The 18,219-nt window shown below is 37.8% G+C and overlaps 2 protein-coding genes and 1 long non-coding RNA gene across 12 annotated transcripts; 1 reads left to right on the top strand and 2 right to left on the bottom strand.

Annotated features, from left to right (window-relative positions):
* Window positions 1–71: 71 nt before the first annotated feature.
* Window positions 72–2,299, bottom strand: LOC146872481 (uncharacterized; the record flags this gene model as incomplete). Its single annotated transcript, XM_085662004.1, has 5 exons — window positions 72–855; window positions 928–1,251; window positions 1,329–1,546; window positions 1,617–1,751; window positions 2,000–2,299. Coding segments are annotated over 4 exons (828 nt in total), but the record flags the coding sequence as incomplete, so codon positions are not given.
* A 965-nt stretch (window positions 2,300–3,264) lies between these two features.
* On the bottom strand, window positions 3,265–18,033 carry LOC118442193 (dystrobrevin beta). Of its 10 annotated transcripts, none has more exons than XM_035867527.2 (17): window positions 17,545–18,033; window positions 13,536–13,699; window positions 13,242–13,458; window positions 13,025–13,107; window positions 12,786–12,937; window positions 12,613–12,721; window positions 12,378–12,544; window positions 11,619–11,746; window positions 11,424–11,522; window positions 11,202–11,283; window positions 10,643–10,681; window positions 10,418–10,536; window positions 9,890–10,055; window positions 9,406–9,788; window positions 7,392–7,537; window positions 5,145–5,258; window positions 3,265–4,656 (listed from the first exon to the last, which is right to left on the bottom strand). In XM_035867527.2, the coding sequence occupies exons 2-17, from the start codon at window positions 13,693–13,695 to the stop codon at window positions 4,394–4,396; spliced, it is 2,427 nt and encodes an 808-aa protein (XP_035723420.1). In that variant the 5' UTR covers window positions 13,696–13,699; window positions 17,545–18,033; the 3' UTR covers window positions 3,265–4,393. The 10 variants fall into 10 exon arrangements, 9 of the variants coding, with proteins under 9 accessions (XP_035723420.1, XP_035723421.1, XP_035723423.1 ...); XM_035867528.2 differs by having other exon boundaries at window positions 10,424–10,536; XM_035867530.2 differs by having other exon boundaries at window positions 5,145–5,201; window positions 17,545–18,032.
* On the top strand, window positions 9,685–10,950 carry LOC146872480 (uncharacterized). The gene is made up of 3 exons (XR_014983116.1): window positions 9,685–9,804; window positions 10,305–10,411; window positions 10,620–10,950. It is a non-coding gene; the product is annotated as an uncharacterized LOC146872480 (long non-coding RNA).
* Window positions 18,034–18,219: the final 186 nt, after the last annotated feature.

Raw genomic sequence — 18,219 nt, 5'->3', positions numbered from 1 at the left:
CGAATACATATTCGTATTCGGCCACGAATATCGCGTCCGACAAGTTTGCTTCTCTCGTCAGAACGTACATTTGGCACGGTCGGTGAACGTTCTCGCATTGCCTCGCTTTCGCTCGATGAAATTCGTCGGTGTATCGTTCCCTTAACCGCGCGTACGTCGATTCAGATGCGATTCAAGCTGTCACGAATCGAGAAATAGGGATACTTACGTCACGGTACAACGATGAAAAGGTACGCGCAAAAGTATAGAAATCCTTCGTTTCTCGCAGGGATCTGCCTTTATCTTCTCTCGCTTTGAAAGTTTCTCGTGAAATTTAAGGTCGGCAATGGCCGAACAATTCGTTAGGCGGATTCTTTTCTAGAAAAAAAAGATCAAAGAAAAAGAACAAAAAAAAGAAAAAAAAGAAGAAGAAGAAAAGAAAAGAAAAAAGTACGGCGGTTTACAGATTAGTTTCGCTACTTGTTTATAAAATCCGCGCTTGAGCACGTTCATCGGCCATTCCCGAATACTTCGTACTCCTGGTACAATGGCTAGAAGCTTCGAACCATTCTCGTTTTTGCATAAATCCTCAACTTGATCGTTCCAAATACGATACTCGCTGATCTCCTTGTGAAAAATCTCCGTAACCCGATACAATAGTATCCCCGTTATACCTGTGACACTAATCAATGGGGAACGTTGATGGCAATATACGTTTATGGAAATTCGAACGTCTTACTTATTCGCGAAAGGACACAATGATTCCTCCAGAGTCGTCTGACAAATTTTCATTAAACCCTCGCCGTTGTTTTTATGTTCTCGTAGATATAAATTACCGCAGTGGCGCATGTGCAATTTTAACTGTCGACAAGTGACCTAACGAAAATGATTAATATTAAACGCAACGTTGTATTTACAATGCGCACAACGCGTACTACGGTTTATTACTTGAAAACACAGAGAGGCCATTTCTTCTCTCTCCTTTAATCTTTTTTCCTGACATTCGATGAGCGACGACGCTCGTCCCTCCGAAGCGATCAATTCTTCATTTTCTTTTAACGTCACTTGGAAACTTTTAGACTGTTTAACGATAAACGTTACAGGATAGTGACATTGTACGGTCTCACCTGTAATCTCAACGTTCCGATCTCGTGCAGTAACTTCTTAAGGCGTTTCTCCTTTTCCTGATATTTCTCATGTATGTCCTTCAACGACTTGAAATAAACGTTTATATTATCGTGCAGCAACACCTTGCAATGCATCATCTTCTTCCTTACGTAATAATATTTTCACCTTGGTCTCGGTTAAATTAAGGAAATAACGAAAGAAAGATGGAAACGAACGTATACTCGAAAAAAGAATCGATCCAATGTCTTTCCGCGTCGTTTATCGGATAATGATCGAGTCTGTTTATTCGGGGAAGCCAATATATAACGTATGATCGATAATTGCAAAGTCGTGCCATAGGGCAGTCGCCGTAAAGCGGATCGTTAAAAACTACCGACTCCAATTTTTCCAATGGCTGCAAACTTTTTATGTCCTGAAATATAATCAAGAATTGCGGGAAACGAAAATGGAAGAAAGCTAATCTCTCTTTCTCTCTCTCTGTCTCTCTCTCTGGGAAGGGTGAACAGTACCTTTATACGATACAACCGATTGCCCGCCAGATTGACGTACTTCAAGTTGCAATTTTTCGTGAATACATTTGGCAATCTTTTCAACTTGTTATCGGCCAAATTGAGTTCCCTCAGGTACTCCAACTTACTGACATTCTGCCGAATTAAATTCGTGCGAATGCGAATGGTATCCGTTTCGATAGTATCCGTTAATTTAATTATTGACGAGAAATAAAAATGAAAAATATCTCTTGATACCGTTAAACGATCTATCCTGTTTCCCGATAAAGAAAGAATTGCCAATCGTGGGATCTTCGATAGATTTGGAATTCGTTCGATTTCGTTGGAATAAGCGTAAAGCTTTTCCAATTTCGAGCATTCCTTCAAAGGGGATATGTCCTGGAGAGGGGAAAAAAAAGACAAGAAAAGAAAAGAAGAGAGAGGGGGAATGAAAAGTATAGACGGTAGCGGGGGATAGGAAAGTATAACAACACCTTTAACTTGCACTCGATCAGCCATAATTCTTGCAAATAAATAAGTTTCGAAAGAAAGTTCAAAGATATCGGGTCTGCCTGTTGACCGATTATAACCAATGTGCATACATTTAATTTCGTCGAGCAGATGTCGCGGAGCGATAGGTCTTCACGAAAAAAATACGACTCTTGGCGCTTCTTTATCTCCTTAGATTTAACTGAAATGGACGATTAAGGATGGATCTGAACAAATGGACGTATTTCGACAGGAATAAAGGGATTAAACTAAGGTTTTTTACCTTTCGACGATACGTTTTCTTCCTCGACGCGTATCATCGTCGTAACGGCTTCGATGGTAAAAACACAGTAGGCTATGAAAAATCGATCTTATTCCGACTATCGGCTATCGCTTCATTTTTTATTCAATACTCGAATTATGCAGTTGCTACATAGTTTCTTTTTTTTTTCTTTTTCTTTTTCTTTTTCTTTTATTCTTCTTTCTTCTCTCGCTTCCTCCACCCTTTTCCCCTAACCGTACATATTCGTATAGACGAACAAGTATAGGAAATGATGCACATACGAGTTTGCGTAAAGTATCCTTGCACGTATGCGTATTATACATATTTGCGTATGCGTTACATTTCGGCAGTACATGTACATCAGCGGCATAATCTAGCAATCGGTAAATTATTATAACAACGTAGAAATTAAACGTGCCAAATACGAATGCGTACATATGCGCTCCTGTACTCTGTTTTTACGAAGTGTGTAACGCGCAGACTTTCAAACTTGTTGGAAATTTTTCGAAAAAGGGAAAAACAGGAAAAAAAACAAGGAAAAAGAAAAAGCAAGTTCGACTGCTGCACGTAAAATAAAAGCAATTATGCTTCCCATGGTGCATTATTAGTTTGGGAAGTAAAGAAAAAGAGAAAAATATTGTACATACAGGAAAGCGATTAGCTTTCTTTTAGCAATTTGCCGCGTCTGTTGCTCCTTAAGCCGTCCTAGCTTTCGTCGGCCAATATAAATACCAAAATGTTTACAATTCGATCCGTCCAACGATAAAAATGAATCGAATACTTAGCTAATTTACTGTTGGTAAAAAACTTTCTTCTATGTACAATACGATACGTAATCCTAACAATTTGGTATAATACCTCAGAGCCATTTAGATCATAAATTGCGATCTTAGCAAGCGCGTTGTGAGCGTGTTCGAGCGAAACGCGAAAAAAAAATGAAAAAGGAAAGGAAGGGAAGAGAAAGAAAAGGAACAAAAGAAAATGAAAGAAAACCCGAACGAATGAATTCTGAGAGATGAATTCAGAACGATTTCCGAAACAATAGAATAACCCAATTGTTAATTCTCGCTTTTTTAAAAACTAACGATACATCGTTATATAAATTTAATTCGTTCGCGTATTCACGCGAAAAAGATTCTTCGCTCTTTGGCAATAATTTACGAGTCACTAGCTCCGAGGCATCTCATTCGTCCTCGATAAAGAAGCGAACGAATCGTAATAGCATAGGGTATGCGAATTTTGACCTTTCTCTACATTTTAATACCTATCTTGAATATATCTTGAAATATTATAGCGAAGCTTTTTAACGTGTATTCGATGAGTTGAAGTTTACAAGTTCTATGTATGTATATCGTGAAATTTTAACCGGTACGAAGGTATAAAAAAATTACACGCTCTCCCCTAGATACCGTAAACCTCGATCGCTTCTTGTTGTTGCTTTTACAGATTTTATAAAAGATTTCCTATTATATTATTCTTCCTCTTCGTCCGCTTCTCTCTTCGCATCACAGCGACGAACATATCTTGGATAATGACATGGCGTATATCCTTACGCAGGCGCAAAGGCTTCGAAAAGACGCGAGTCAAAGGAGCTCCTCTCTCTCTCTCTCTCTCTCTCTCTCTCTCTCTCTCTTTCTCTCTTCCAAAATTTCTTCTCGATCGTATCTTCAATTAATTTCCAGATCGTGTCAGTAGAATAATTACGCGACTTTGTACGTAATCTCGGCCGTTGTCTATTTCGAAAGTGCGAAAACAGGGAAATAAGGAAAGACGACATCGTACGAGGAAGCTATCTATGGATTGATCCAACTCTAAGATCGAATTATTCGTTAGGAAAGGCGTGAGATCCATCCAAATTGAAATTGATCCATTGCCCTCAGCCCCGTACAACTGCAGAGCTTTTGAAATTTTTTGTTCGATCTTAGCTAAACCTCGGAATAAACGTAAAAATTTGTCGCTTTATCGATCGCGTCCAAGCGAACTTACATTTCTCTCCCTCACTCTCGCGATCATATAATTTTGGAATTTATCGGTTTACCCATCTCTTCACAGCCTCCGACCAATCCGTCTCATTTTCATCTTCCTTTCCACCACCGTCTCCCTCCTCTCTATCGCCCCTATCCTGTTCTTGTTCGTTCGATGTGGTGCGCTCGGTTTGCGACATATTGACATTCCTCGCTCTCAATTCGGCCAGAAAATCGTTCTCCTGTTGATAACGACGTTGAAGTTCTTCGCGCCAAGAATTACCACCTCCGCTGCTATCGTCACCGTCTTCACCTGCCTCGAAATCTGCAAACAATTCCGTCCATTTTAAAATAATTATTCGCTATTAAATTAAAATATCTATGCTTTATAATTCTCGTTGAACGTTAAAAATTGCTCTTGCGTGAATCATTTTCGTCGCTCGTTATTAGTCATGTAAAATCACAATGTCGTTGATAATTAGGACGAGTGAGAAGAGCGAGTCGAAACGATAAAAATGTTCTCTTCTCGCCGACTGATACTTTGTACAGTCACGTTGCGAATTAAAAGGAATCTTTTCTTTTTTCTTTACAATGAGTATCTTATTTATAATACTTTGTCTCGATTTCGATATTATTCGATAAGAGGACGAGAAAATGATATCGTGTAAGTACGAGCTCTGCTACGTCTCTCCCGACATACCGATTGTGAGAAGAAATGCGATAGAAATGCGAGATCAAACGGAAGGTCGTAACGCTCGAGACAAAAACACGTTTAAACGATCTGCTAGTTCTCTCAACGCGTAAACAACTTACCCAGCGGTTTTCTGAGAAAACGTCCCGAGTTGTGAGAATGGTCCTCCTGGTCTGAGTCTGCAAGCCACCAGGACACATTCACAGGGGGTGCATCACACACATTCCACAACACGTCTAGAGTGTTATTTTGTATATTTTTAGCACGTCCGACTGTCGCTCGAGTCCACGTTTAAGTATATATTTTTTCTTTTTTTTTTCAAACGTCTACCGTCAGTCCAATTGTTATCAAAGTAAGACTAAGGTTTATCTCCTCTCTATGCGTAAACATAATTCTCGTAATCGCGTGACTCTGTACGATGAATCGATATGAAAAGAAAAAAAAAAAAAAAAAAAAAAAAAACGAAAAGGAATATATATGAAAAAGTAATACATATTGTACATCTCGTTTTACAATTGTATCTCCTTAATAGTCTTGCGTGTATTGTAGTCTGTGCTACGACTAGACTAATGTTTTCTAAAAACTATTCTAAGTTAAAAAAGAATAAAGTAAATATTAACTAACAGGCAAGTATACAGAGAAGAGAAGAGAAAGAGAGAGAGAGAGAGAGAAGAGAGAGAGAGAGAGAGAGAGAGAGAGAGAGAGAGAGAGAGAAAGAGAGAGAGAGAGAGAAGAGAAAGAGAGAGAAAGAGAGAGAAAGAGAGAGAGAGAGAGAGAGAGAGAGAGAGAGAGAGAGAGAGAGAGAGAGAGAGAGAGAGAGAGAGAGCAGTCTGAGTAGTATTTACATCAATGAAAAATGATATAACCATGTTCAAACTTAGAAAGCAGCATGTATGTATGTGTGTTGGTAGTCCAGTGTAAGGTTTTGTATTTGCTGTAAAAATTGATATTTTCCATGGTATTCGCTAAGAGATATTGATCCAACGCGTTATTGATAAAAATGATGCATATTTAATTAATTTGATGCTTTTCTCTCTTTCTTCAAGCTAATAAACGTATATCGATTGAAATGTTTTAAATGAATTTAAAATAAATTTGTAGCATCAAATTAATTTCATGTACATCCTTGAAATATCAATGGTCATTCGGACTCTAAAGTAAAGTCGCTATTTTTCTTTATACTCTTAATCGCTCTAACGTTTTCCAAAGATTTAAACCAGATTAGAATTTAAGTTATAGCAACGTGTTAATAATGAGTATCGAACCATGGCCTTATCTTAATACTTACACGATTTTCTTTCCAAAAAGAAATCGAGCGTCTATTCATTTATTTACTCGTTTCTATAATCGATATATATACATATATATACGCACACACACATATATATGTACATATATATATATATATATATATATATATATATATATATATTTATATATGTGTGTAGCATTTTACATGCTGTATAGCATTTGTAAAGTGATATAAAAAAAGAGATATATAATGCCATATAACATCATGCCTGTATATATTTACACACTCATTAACAAATATGAGTATATAGTTTGAAAAATATACGAATGACTAAGTAACCGTTATATTTATTTCTTGTTCTTCCTTTTTTTTTTATAACACAATGTAGATATCGTGTCGACAATAAAAATTTCACGAATCTTTTCTCTATTAATTTGTATACGATTTTTTTTGACGCATTGTTAAGAAAACGTTAAATCGCCAAGTCGCTTCTGAATTATAATAACAAATTTGTTGCTTTATAAATGGCTCACCTGCTCTTCTGTACTCATCCAAAAGAGTAACTCTTTTCAATTTTCGCAAGAGGGGGGGGAGAGAGAGAGAGAGAGAGAAAGAGAGCGAATTCAACGTTTCAAACAGTATTCATTACTGTCTCTCTAATAATACTAATTGTAAAATAGACACATGCTGCTGAAGAAAAACGAACGGCCGTAGATCTTTAACGAATCTTCGTGTGGTTATTATGCGTGTACACAAACGATTATTCTGAAAAATTGGCAAAAAGAGAAAGCAAATAGATGAAGGAACGCGTAAAAGAGAACGATTGTAATAAAGAGAGATGAGAATTAAAAAGGAAAAAGAAAAAGAAATAAAGAAAAAGAGAAGAGGATAAAGAAAGAAAGAAAAAAAACTATAGAAAGTAAATTAAAAGGTAACTAAAAATTATAGAAAGTGCTCTCTCTCCGAGGTGTGAAGAAATTCATCCATCATCGTATGGATATTGAACTTTGAACGGACTCTTTTGCATATCGAATTTTAAGTGCCATTTGAAACTACAAAAAAATGATTTTTCATTCGTCTTTATCAATTGTCTGCATTACATTGCATTGAAACATACCTGAATTTAATTCCCTGACCAACGTTGACATGGCATTAGTAACACTGTCGGCAGCTACCAACAGATCGTTCCGTAAGGATCGGCCCAAACTATTATTCGCACTGCTGGAACCGCTTCCTGGCAGGCTGTTTGTCCTGAACGCAGACCTGACATCGAAAATCTCTATTTTCTTTGCGCAAAGCCACTTTAAACAGCAACAAATTCAACGGCTATTGCAACATGCTGCGTGATTATTTGCACAAGCATAATCAATCAAACTTTCGAATCTAATATCTTTGTAAAAGAATTCTTATTCCCGTGACGTAGTCACGTGAAAATACTCGTAATAATAAGTGAAATGGCACATAAGCTCTTATCGTTCAAACGTGTCAAATAATGGGCGAAAATAACGGAACTTGGCGTACATGCAGTAATCATAGTGCTTATAACTATATTAATTGTCTAACGGGTAAGATCGTCATATTTACGTATGCATATACATGTACGTATGTACGTATGTATGTATGTATATATGTGTATGTATATATATATATATATATATATATATATATATATATATATATCAATGCATTACTCCTTACATCTCTCTATGTACAAATTTGATTTCTCCAAATGTGCTAGATCTTTATCTACAATTCCTCGATCCTTTACACACCTTATCGTTGCATTATATGCGGATCTAGATAATTTTTGTTCAAATCAATTCAAATTATATTTTATAGACCTATTCGCACCGCACACACACGCACGCATGCACGCTCGGTGAAACGTCGGTGTAAACGACACTAGTCTTTTTTTCCCTATTGTCGACATTTACGATAACATTATTTACGATAACTATGTACACAGTATGCATACGCGTATGCATTAATTTAACTTAAATAAAACGAAAATGACTAAACAATTTCGTAATTATTACGATTAAGAAAGTTTCCTATGTATCCTAATGTTTCGTTTCTATATTACTATATTCGTTTCTATTTTACTATAGTAAAACTAATATAAGGTAGTATTGTCGTAAAGCATTGTGAAAGGGATAGAAGCATAAGTGACACTAAGCGATTCTTTCCTTTTCTGACGATAAATCGTTAAAATAGATAGAGCGCATATATAATCATATTTTCTGACGTTTACTTGTGTGTGAAGCTAGTACAAAATTGTGCTTGTTAATAGCCCATTGAAAGCTCATAGAAACGGGTATCATTGATAACGTGAACATGCAATAAAAGTACTTATCATTTTTTAATAACCTTATAGCCAGAATATCCAAATATAGCTAGATTAAAAATTTCTTCTTATTATTTCGCAAAAATTCTTTTCTCTTTAAATATTTTCAATTGTCCACTACATTATCGTATCCCTGGCTATAGGCATTATTTAAGTGCCAGTATCTAGGATTCATTTACTGTGCAAGATATTTTGTACAAACTACGATCGTCGCAACACAAGAAATCGACTACATATACGGAAGGGGGCGAGAAGAAAAAGAAACACAATCAAGTACATACTACTGCGTATGTACAATTAAAAATAGGGAACAAATCAGATACCTAAGAGCAATTGCCATGTAGTAAATAATAATCAACACACATATGTGTGTGTGTGTGAGTGTATGTATGTATGTATGTACACACGCACGCACGGACAGACACACAGAGGATAAAAATCGATTTCTTTCGATAGATATTAGGCGAAAATAACATTCTAATTAGCTCCGACATGAATGTGTATACTTATTTGTACGCACTTAAAGAAAGAAAAAACGAGAAAAAAGGAAAAGAGAAAAAATAAAAATATACGAAGAAAGATGTAAGAATTGTTCGGGAAATCTTAATGTTTTTCTATTCGCTGAACTTTCAAAGTAGAACCTAGAATGTTCTGGTCTAATTATTCTACAAATTATTCACTTCCCAACATATTCTCATATTACTTTCTCGTATCGTCGTCGTTTTTTAATATTTCTCGTTTTGTTTTCAGTGTGTTTATAGCATACGTTTTGTACATGCCACCCTACCTTACGTCGCCTCCGACACACGAAAGACTATCTGGAATAGGATTCTGTATTGTCCCAAGCATAGCACTGCTCGACATGTTCGGTACCGACGTCGTTGGTACGGAACTCTGGTAGCTTTGCGACATTTGACTTTGTTGAGTTTGCTGCTGCTGCTGCTGTTGCTGTTGCTGCTGCTGCTGCTGTTGTTGCTGTTGTTGTTGCTGTTGTTGTTGCTGCTGCTGCTGCTGTTGTTGTGGCTGTTGCTGTTGAGGAGTCGTTGACAATGTTCCACCTGGAGTGGCTGGTGCCGATCTGCTACTTGTCACTGTACCAGGAGGTAACGGAGGAGACTTTGTGCTTCTTGGCGAACTGTTTGGCGTTGATCTAGGAGATGCCTGATGATTCTACGAGAAAGTTTTGGCAAGTAGACGAATTGCTTTTCAAACTAGAGGAAAATTTCTTAAAAATAATAACGCTCTCATTCTCTTTTGATCGATCTACATACCTTCAACATTTTCATAAGACCTTCTAATTGAACCATTAATTGTCTCCTGGAATCTTGCAAAGTCGCCAAGTGAGTTTCCAATTCATCCTTTCTTTGTCTCAATGCCCTCAATTCCGACATAAGAGCAGGATTCTCTAATCCTGCCGCCTCTATTTCTTGTTGTCTCCTATAATATAATAAAAAGATAAAAATATTTAGTAATAGAATTGATTTCTTTTCTCTTCTACTTTTTCTTTTTTTTCCTTTTTCACCATAAAAATAATTTATGAGTACGAAAAAAAAAATCTATACATAACACGTGAATCTAAGTTCTTTTGTTCTCGACGAATGATAATATATGTGCGATCGAGTATGTATTTCGACAAAGTATAAATCGTATTTCTCTGTTCTAATATGCTTCGCTATGCAACCAAAGAGACATCAAGCTCAACTGAATGTCGTCATAACATGCGTGACTCTAGGATGGTTCGACGGGATGACTTGGAGGTTTAGGCTCGATATAAAGGAAGATAAACGACACAGGTATACCTTAACCTTGCAATTTCTCGCATTATTTCTTTATTCTTCGCTTCTAACTGCGATATTAGTTCACGTTGCGCTCTCGATGCGTCCAACGATGCCAAATTAGCGTCTGACGGTGTTCTACCCTATATATAAGAAAAAAAGAAAAGAATATAATAATATGGAACTTAGAAAGGAACGTAAAGTAAAGCATTTGTAATACGATTAGATTTCTTAATGGCCAGTACTTACCGCTTGGTCAGCTTGCGACATTCTGGACGTAGTACGAGGCTGTCGAAGTCGTTACGAGATCAAAATTAGTTCTGACACGTTATGATGAATCAGCGGAGTTTTAATCGAATTTGTTAAATCGAATTAACGCTGAAACTTATCTCTCTCGTGCTTCAAAGTACTTTGTGTACAATCGATCGATTATTAAATACACACTTGCTTGTTATACTCGGTTTCGGGGAGAGAATAGAAACAAGAAAGGAAGGAAGGAAGGGAAGAAGGAAGGAAGAAAGGAAGAAAGGAAGGAAGAAAGGAAGGAAGGAAGAAAGGAAGGAAGGAAGGAAGGAAGGAAGGAAGGAAGGAAGGAAGGAAGGAAGGAAGGAAGGAAGGAAGGAAGGAAGGAAGGAAGGAAGGAAGGAAGGAAGGAAAGAAAGAAAGAAAGAAAGAAAGAAAGAAGGAAGGAAAGAAAGAAAGAAAGAAGAAAGGAAAGAAAGAAAGACAGAAAGACAGACAGACTGACAGACAGAAAGAAAGAAAGAACGTACTACTCGAAAAGATAAATAAGCGTTAGTCGACTTACCATGGTCCTAGCTTCTTGTGCCAACCTTTGTGCATATCGTGCTATTAATTTATGTTCGTCGTCCAGTCTTGAACTATCCATACTGAACGATATACCAGAAAAGAAAAAAAAAAAAAAAGAACGTAAAAAAAAATTAAGTAAAGCGTGACGTTCTTATGCAAAGTCTCGTAGAAAGCAAAGATAAAAGTGAATAAATAAACCAAGATTCGTCCCAGTTCTTACCTTCTCAAGGTAGATCGGCTATCCATGGATCCAGAATCGAAGGGAGCCATGAAACCTGGATCTGGAAAACCGTTGTGAGATGGTAAAGGTGACGGTGGGCTGCAACGCAGTGAATTAATTCCAATTGCAACATTATATACCAACCATCGAGATATTCTAAATTCTACTCGATCTTTTTTTTCAAGAGATACTCACACTATGTGCGACAAATCCAACGTTTTCTCTGGCTGCTCGGGAAATCTAGGTATGTTGTTTTTCCCCTTTTCGGGAACGCATCTGAAGCTCTTGCGCAAAGAATGGCCAATTTGTTTGCTTGGCGATTTCTGTCGACAGGAATATTATCATTAATTAAAGCGAGCGTTGATGGGTTCATTAACCGAGTCGATCGAACAACAAACTCTACACATATAAAATATAGATTAATCCTAATTGTGCACATCTCAAAATAATTTCTAGTTGTGCATTTGGGCTGCCAATGATACACCTGCCAGACATTTTGAAAAGCTCTCATTTATATGGAATGAATAATTTTGACTTAAATAAAAAAATACTCTAAATTTTTTAAAGTTTAAATAATTAATCAGAAGGTATGAAAACGTATTTTCAATTTTGACATTATAAAAAAAAAAAAAAAACATCACGAATCATACAATGCAAAAATTTACATGTTTCGTTTAAAAACCAAATCTATGTTCAAGTGATCGTTGCAGAAAGTATAGCTACTTTGTAACTACAAACATAGCTTTTATTTTGAGAAGGAAAAATTACTTAATTATAACTCCATCAATCTCCATTATTTTCTGCTTTTGTCTCCATTCATACAAATTCTCATCTCTACAAATCAACAAAGAATTCATCTGCACCAAGATGATCAGCATCAAGTCCGTGTATGTTTTTAATTCCTAATCTTTTTAGTAAGTAAACGGTAAAGAATGTAGGTTGATTTTTACGTACAAAACTACTATACTCTCGGGTTTCGTGATCGTTGTTGTGAGTCCCGGAAACTTTGCCACGCCAAAAGCAATCCTGACACAGTTGATAAGAATGACATTTTTGACATCTGTATCGGAAACCGGTAAAATTTTCCTTATGACAGGCATCGCACATGATGGGATGAGCCACTGTAACGATTAAGGCTTACTTAAAAATCGAATGGATTGAATGTATTATAAATAGAGTATTTACGTACCTGTTTCAACAGCCGCCATTCTGTGATATAACGGGAGCCAAATCAAACAGTGCGGCCCGGGATCGGACATGAGTGTATCCAAAAAATCATTGACCGTCACTTTGGAATTCTAAAAAGAAACACGTGGAATTGATGGGAATTGCCTCGAATAAAAAACAAAAGAAAAAGTTTACAGGGGGAAAAATGGTGCTCGCGAGACCCTCCGAATATCCAAAGGACGGTGACTCGTAGACCGCTGCCGTTAATGACAAAACCTCTTTCAGGTAGTCGGCGAACCTCCAATGTATCATGTGTCCGTTACCGTCCGATATTTGTGAGTATATATCTAGATGAACATGAGATTCGGCGTCACCTTTGTCTCAAATATTCGCATTTTTAAGAATGAAGAGAGAAAAATAATAGGACGACTTACATCGAAACTTGTCCATGAGCTTTCCAGCGCATAACGTGGCCAATGCCACCTTCACCGAAAATACGGATATCTTATTATTTTCCCTGGAAAAGAAGAAAAAAAAGAGAGAGAGAGAGAGAGAGAGAAAAGTTAAAAAAATAAAAAGGGAAAAATTAAAAAAGAAAAAAAGATCCGTGTGAGAATTATAACGCAGCAATTTGTCGTTTTTCGAACATACCCACTTGTATACGCTGCCAAGAGCCAATTCATCAGTAGAGCCGTGGTAGCGTCGACTTTGGCTTGTTGAGACACCGGCACCCTCTTGTTAAGCGCATGAAATAAGGAAGACAGAAGAGTTTCTAGCCTAGATACTCCCAACGTACTAGACGGCTCTAGAGTATTTAGGCCATTTTCTCGAAATGCTTCGATCACATTCCATATGTCTACGTTGTGTACTGTAAACAAAGAATCAAGATATCGACCAAATAGACGTCATAATAATTTAATAGCGTTTCAAGTACGAGATCCTTACGGTGAACTTTCTTCTGAATAAATCTAAGCTTGCAAGCCGTACGGTAAGAAGCGAATCGTATGCTGTCAAAGTTTTGTTGGCGCATCTCTTGCAGAAGCTGCAATCTACTGGCTTCACCGCTGCTGCTATTGCTAGAACCTCCTGCAACCTCTTCCGCCATTTTCCTAACAAAGAAAAAAAAAAAAAAAAAAAAAAAGGAATTATTCGGACTATCAAATTGCATCTGACATCCTACTAGCGTTCCTTTCATTTGCTTTAGAAAAATATCCCGTTTTTCTTATCTACTCTCTGTAACCGGCTCCTCCTGTTATTCCCTCGTAATCTTCCATTATGCTCGAATTATTTTGACAAGTCGACACGAACGCGATACGGATAAGGGTGAAGCTGCAATTGGGAGGCCTAACGCGAGAGAAAAAGAGGGACAGAGAGGGAGAGAGAGAGAGAGAGAGAGAGAGAGAGAGAGAGAGAGAAAGAGAGAGACGAGAGAGAGGGAGAGAGAGATCAGAGTACACACACACACACACACATGCGAAAATCGAATTATCGATCGTTCGAATGGACACATACACACACAAGCGCGTGTGAATTATCAAAAAACATCGTACCAATAAAATATTCGACTAGTAATACGTAGAGCAAAACTTGGTCTCTTTCGAACCTTTTAGTTAATTAATGACGCGCATATCTTTTCCTTTGATTAGGCATCTCGTATTCGCCTTTCATCATCGAGATTCATCATTGAGGCTGATCCTTTGAAAGCAACTGAGAGTGTAGCTTTTCAAGCACGTCCCCCTTTATCTCTCTCCGAGATATATGTACTTAATATTTTACATACATTATATACATTATCCCTTATATACACGCCATACGAATTTGACATATTCTTTCTAGAAAAAGAAAACAAAAAAGACACGGAAAATATATTATTACAAGGACGCGTAGTTTGCATTTGAAAAACTTTCATAGAAATGTGAAGAGAGATACAGATATGGTGGTATCGATATCTGGAAATCGTATCTTTTTGCATGCTAGATGAAAATCTTGCTCTTCAAAGCAAGGACGCTCGTTCTTTAGTCATTATCGAGATTCATAGTTTTTTTTCTCCACTCAAAGGTTATACAATAAGAAATGACGAGCTCTTTCAGTTGGTATATTAAAGCGCACGAGTGACGGCACGGATATTTCAATGAACGAGCGGCGTCGGACTCGCGAACGTCGCGTGCAAAACAAGGAAATATTAAAAATAAAAAATACAATAAAAAGTAGAAAATGATTCGATGAACACGCGCGCGCACGCGCGCACATGACACACACAGACATTGGTATAAATTTTAGAGAATCATGAAAATTTCATTCGTTTCCAAAGAAAAAGACTTTCTTAACGGCAACGAGGAAAGGAAAGAAGATCGATAACTCTGTAGTATATAACTCTGTTGCTCGATCGTTGTCTTGCAGAATAGAAACGGAGACAGGTGCTCTTTTCGACAAAGAAAAGAGACACGATATCTCAATGACAAAGACAAATATCGTCGTTTAGAGAAACGATCAAAGAGTCGAGTTTCTAGTTGAAATGAAACAAAGTCTTTCCGCAACGCGGAATGCATCTCGTTAATTGGAGTTCGTTAAAGCGAGAGAATAGCACGTTAATTGTTTATTCTTGGAAATAGTCGATAATTCCTATTCTCTTGTTTAGTACCATTTAACTTGGCCGCCATAATAGGATATGTTATATTTGTTCCAACATACGATAATAACGTGATTATTATCGTCTTTCGAAAGTCTACTATTCGCTATGTATTTACTCGAAAAAATGAAAATAAAAAGAATTAGAGAGAAACGATCGGGAAAGACGATTCGGATCCTTTGATGTTCGTTTCTATGTATTCAAAATTGGAATGCGTGTGTATACATGTATATCATATTCCGTGAGGTATATTCTTTCAAAAGGGTTGAAAATATCGAGGAAATACTTAAGCGAATCGAGGGGAAAAGCCTCTCGACTCATTATTGTGAATAAATGAGCCGTAAAAATGAGGAGGATCTCCGATACTCGGGGAGTGACCTTCCCTGCGAGTTTCGTTACGCGAAACGCGATACGCGGCAGAGAGTGATGTTTTGCGAAGAAGGGTGAACCACCCTTTTCCATTTCTACTCTCTTCGAATTGTCGACCACTTTTCTTCCGTTTCATTAAGCGCTAGAGCGAACTTGGAATCGTACTTTTTAAAGCTGCCCTATTTCTCTCTCTCTCTCTCTCTCTCTCTTTCTCCCTTTGTGCCATCGCGCATATTTAAAAAGTATTTCCCGCCACTTTTTCAATCTCCAACGTATCAGACTTTGTGCTATCTTCGGCGTTGTTAAAAAAAAAAAAAAAAAAAAGAACAAACAAAAACTGCAACATGCTCGGTAAAGTCATTGAGCGAGCGAGAGAGGGTCAAAAGTGGAAGAGAAAAAAGAAAAGGACGACGAAGCGACAAAAGAAAAGGGAGGAGGAGAAGAAAAAGTAGAGGGAGGGAAAGGAGAAAGAAAGAAATGAAGCTGAAGCAGGAAGAAGCGAAGGAGCGAGTGGCCAAGTTTGAATCAATACGATAAGTGGGCCAGGTGGGGGCGTATAAGATCGGCCGAGAAGACAGAGGAACGCGGAACGCACGGGAGAAAAGCGTTTTGGTCCGTAGAGAGGAACGCGCGAAATGGGATAGCCGGCCAAAAGGCGCGGCCAACTTTGGATGGAGCAATCCTAGATGCGATCGAGATATACAGGAGAGATAAACTGGCAGAAAAAATCTAACCTATTTTATCCGATCGATTTTCGAACGATTTTCTTCTTCTCTCGATTTCTCGATGCTCGTCTCGATCCTTTATTTCGCTTGAAGAGCCAACTAAATGAACAAACTTTCTCGATATTTTCGAGCACATCAATAAGATTTAATAATGTAAACGTAGAAAAATTGAAAGAAACTTTAAACATTTCCAAGTCTATCTTAGAGACACGACCGAAGAAAAATAGACGTCATGAATGGAAGAGTTCATTGAACTCACGAGCGTATCGTGTCTCGGACGGTATTAAACTTGTATTATCTTTCGAGCTAATGAAAAAAAAAAGAAAGAAAAAAAGAAGAGTCGAGTCTACTATCCGCGAGATAGAAAAACGTTGAGGAAATTGGATTATTATTTCCTTTCATTATTCGGCGCGATTTAGCTTTAACGCCTTTACAAATATACCAATGACATCTTTGGTCTTTCGTCGATTACATATTCATCTATTATTATGTTATTTGCTATCCGAGTTAACTTTGTTCTCCTTAAGACGCTTCCAATATATGCTGTATGCGCGCGTGTAAGTGCCTGCGCGTTATTCGTTTACGAGCAACGACCGACCGCTAAATCGCGTTAGCAATATGCATACATAAATCCAATTTAATCGCATTCGACACGACTTACTTTTTTGACGTTAGCGACGCGTTGCTACATATGTTGATAATGAGACGGGAGAGTTTCTTTTTTTTATTTATTTATTTAATTTATTCATTCATTTATTTTCTTTTTTCGCCTTTGCCCTATCCACGCGACAGATCGAAAATCCTGAAAGAGCATCGTTTATCTTATAAATTTAATTTGAAAAAAGATCACTTTAGATCGTTTAGAATTCGTGCGAAAAACGTGAAAAAAAAGGATTTAAAGGAGAAAAAGAGAAAGATCGTGCTGAATAGTTCCTTACGCACAGAGTTGAAAGACTTCTAACCTCTTCTCCTTTTCCTTCGGTTGAGACATTATTCGATGATATTTCTTGGTAAATCGCATCGCTTTCGATATCGATGAGGATAACGACAGGGAGGGGATGGAACGGGACGACTAGGCGATCGAAATGAAAAATAATGCTAGAATGATGAATAATTAGTGTCTCCTATCGCAATCGGTCGAGTTAAAAAAATCGACTCGAGAGATGCTCGAGATTCGTACGCGCAGAGTTGTCGCACCTGATTTTATCGAATTCTGAATTTATACACGTACCTGTATGTGTATTAGTTAGAGGAAAGCTTTGGGAATCTTGAAAACACCGTGCTCACGCTTCCTCTTCCTACATCTATCTTGCTTCGTTGAATGACACGCACGAATGTCGTATCGTGGCGGTGATACGAAAATCACAAGGCAACAACAACCATTGAAAACGTTCAGTGGTAAGAGTAGTCGATCGAGAATGAAAGATCAGAAGGTGTGGATGGCGTTCGATGAAAACCTTTTACGTAGGGGAAACCTTTTAGAAAAGCTAATGCTTTTCGAAGTCGTTTTTCTTTCTCCTTGAAGAACGCTTTCTTGACGAACGAAGAAACAAGAACGTATCGCTTAGTACGAGACAGAGAGAGAGAGAGAGAGAGTGAGAAAGGGAGAGAGCGTTGCGATAAATAAGCGAGCCGGTCGAACGTCAATACGACCCGCGCCTCGGCAGCCCCGCGGCCATCACTGATCGCTCGCGTTCGGCCGGCGATGCCCGACCGCCACGCCGCGCCACGCAACTACGAGTACTTCCGAATATTCCCGACTACCACCGACTATTACCGAATCCTGGCGCTCCAAATTAAACCACGGAACAAGAGGAATCGAAACTTTCCGAGGAAGCCCGCGAAAATCGAAACCAATATACACAATCCCGATCTCCTTCGATATTACATTATTATGCGTTATTAT

Source organism: Vespa mandarinia, chromosome 16, assembly GCF_050613455.1.
Source record: "Vespa mandarinia isolate Hongniang chromosome 16, ASM5061345v1, whole genome shotgun sequence".
NCBI lineage: Eukaryota > Metazoa > Arthropoda > Insecta > Hymenoptera > Vespidae > Vespa > Vespa mandarinia.
Note: the sequence above shows the minus strand (reverse complement) of the source record. Positions and strands in the feature narration are given on the sequence as shown.

Excerpts from the sequence above, each read along its gene's own strand:
- LOC118442193 (XM_035867527.2), bottom strand. The coding sequence starts at position 13,695 with ATGGCGGAAGAGGTTGCAGGAGGTTCTAGCAATAGCAGCAGCGGTGAA. Across the intron at positions 11,523-11,618 it reads TTGGATTTGTCGCACATAGT|CCCACCGTCACCTTTACCAT; the intron begins GTGAGTATCTCT and ends ACTGCGTTGCAG. Across the intron at positions 5,259-7,391 it reads GGTCAGGGAATTAAATTCAG|ACGTGTTGTGGAATGTGTGT; the intron begins GTATGTTTCAAT and ends ATAACACTCTAG.